Source organism: Echinops telfairi, unplaced genomic scaffold, assembly GCF_000313985.2.
Source record: "Echinops telfairi isolate 266 unplaced genomic scaffold, ASM31398v2 ScPeMD7_23;HRSCAF=83, whole genome shotgun sequence".
Lineage (NCBI taxonomy): Eukaryota > Metazoa > Chordata > Mammalia > Afrosoricida > Tenrecidae > Echinops > Echinops telfairi.
This window is the reverse complement of record NW_022103920.1, coordinates 75,572,105-75,574,539: the sequence shown is the minus strand read 5'-3', so window position 1 is coordinate 75,574,539 and position 2,435 is coordinate 75,572,105. Positions and strand designations below refer to the sequence as shown.

Sequence of the window (2,435 nt, the reverse complement as noted above, 5' to 3'; positions counted from 1 at the left end):
GGGAGGGGGGAGCGTGGAGGGAGGGGAAAAATGAGGACCTAATGTTGGGGGTTTAAATGGAGAGAAAATATTTTGAGAAACGATGTACAAATGCGCTTTGCACAATTGATGTGTGTATGGATTGGGATAACAGTTGTATGAGCCCCTAATAAAATGTTAAAAAAGAAAAAAAAAAGGCATCTAACATAAATGAAAAGAAGTATCTAATGCAATAACTTTTTAGCATTACCCTGCATCTAGGAAGATATGATTCAAAATAGTTGCAAATTAGTTTCTTAAATATTAAAGTCTGGCGAAAGACATACATTTTGTTGACATCACTGACATCCTAACAAGACTACAAGAAATAAAAAAATAACAAGCTGGGTATTGTTTCTGTTAGTTTCAAATAACAGAAAGGGCAAACTGAAATAATGCTTCAGCACTTGTTTGAAAATGAGTCTATAAAAGAAATTGAGGTAACTCATATTGTAAAATATAGTTATGGGCTATTGATCCCACTCTTACTGATAAGGATATCTGATAAAAAACAAAATGCGATCAAATGGGATTCCAACTCATAACAAAGAGTGGAGAGACTTTTTAGGAAAATATGATAAAATAGACCTTCCATGCTAAGGACAGATCTTCTAAAACAAGAAATGTAGAAAAGAAGATAGCATTTTTAGTAATGTGGTAAAAAATATAACTCTTATACACCTTACTTACTTATATTAACTGACATCTGAGGGCTAGATCCAGTGTCTTTAAAATTATAAATATTTGGTGCTTATTTAGTCCTACTGCCACAAGAAATAAATATAAATTAAATATCTACTTAGTCTGACCAAAATACGCTTGTGATTATTTTTCAAAATCTAGAATTTGAAAGACATCTAACAAATAAAAATATAGCAATACCTTTTTCTGAATATACAAGATAAGAAATATACATGGATAGAGCCAAAATAATCTGATCATTAAACAAGCCACTTTGCCAAAAAGAGGACATATTTTTCCCTAAATAATTTAAACCACTTGGATCTCAAATTGTAGCCACTCCCTAAGTTATTTCACTAAGTTACATCTATAGTCTACTACACTCATGTAAACAACTTTGAAAATATTTATATCATTTTGTTCATGCATAGCTTCTTTTAAATTTTTATTGTTCTATTATATTGCATATACATTTTGAGGTTTTTTCCTACAACAAAAAGTAAGTAAAGTGACAACACCCAATTACAGACTTGAGCTTTGGACTGGTCAGAACAGTTCCACCAGGGCTAAAGGACAAGGGCAGTGTATACCTTGCATCGTATCCAAAATCCCTAGCCTTAGAGATTTTGACCCACATAGAAAACAGGCAGTGATGTCCACCTCAAAGATGGCAGCCAAAGATGGAGGCTGCTCATTTCCTACTTGGGTCAAGATCCCAGGTGGCAGAGAATGGGTCGCCAGGAGAGGCATACACTGCCCTTGTGTTCACTGACCAAGCTGCACCAAATCTAACCGGCTAGAAATCCGATTACAGGCAGAGGTGCATTTTTCCTCAAAATATGAAGTGAGTAATTTTTTTCTTTTGGATAACTAGCACATGCATATTTCTTAGCAATATAAAACAGAATCTTGCCAGGAACATGCTTGTTCTTGAGGGACTAGGGAATGAGGGAATGAACAAACTCAGGCAGCAGCATGGGTTTCCTACTCTTCTGCAGGAGGAGACACGTTAGGTGGCTGCTATAGAGCTAAAGACGTGAGCATGATGCAGAGCCTTCTGGAAGCCAAGTGTGATTCTGAGTAGCAGTCTCACAACGTAGCCATGGTTTTTATTAGTACAATCACCTTCTCTATAACGCCCTACATCCACACCTTCACCACAGCAAAAGTGCCCCCCCAGTGTTCCTTCTTATGCCCATGTCCCAATGACGACCACCTGGGTAACGTCAGAGACAAAGAAACATTTGCTACCTTGATGTGCTCTTGAAGCTGAGCCTGGTGCTGCCGTGTCAAGTTCTCGTGCTGTTTCTGAAACTCTGCTATCAGGAGCTGCTTCTGTATCTGTTGCTGCTGCTGAATGAGAAGCAGCTCCTGCTGCAGTTGCTTTTCACGGACCACAGGGTCCACCGCAGGCATCATCATCCTGAGGTCAGTCCGGAGGTCTAAAGGCGAGATGGGCTCCAAGCCCACAGGGACCTCTGACTTCACATCCACTGCGGAGGCGGAAAAAAAGACAGCAGAGGAGGAATAAGAAACGAGCACACTGTTGTGGAAACAAAACAAAACATATACAAATATCGTACCCTGATCAATAAATGTTAAGCAACGTTTACTAGTCATGTCTTTAAAATGATGATAGTGGGATTTTTTGGATCGGTTTTGGTAAATAGAACATAGGCTAATTTTCCGTCAACAATCTGCAATCAATCTTCCATCTTACTCTTTCTCAAAGAGAT

At 38.3% G+C, this 2,435-nt stretch overlaps 1 protein-coding gene across 1 annotated transcript in view; it reads right to left on the bottom strand.

Moving 5' to 3' along the window:
* HDAC9 (histone deacetylase 9) overlaps positions 1–2,435 on the bottom strand; it is a 1,007,885-nt gene that overhangs the window by 496,719 nt on the left and 508,731 nt on the right. Inside the window, exon 3 of the mRNA XM_045288655.1 lies at positions 1,951–2,192. Coding sequence (XP_045144590.1) covers positions 1,951–2,192 — 242 coding nt within the window. The remainder of the gene's footprint in view (positions 1–1,950; positions 2,193–2,435) is intronic.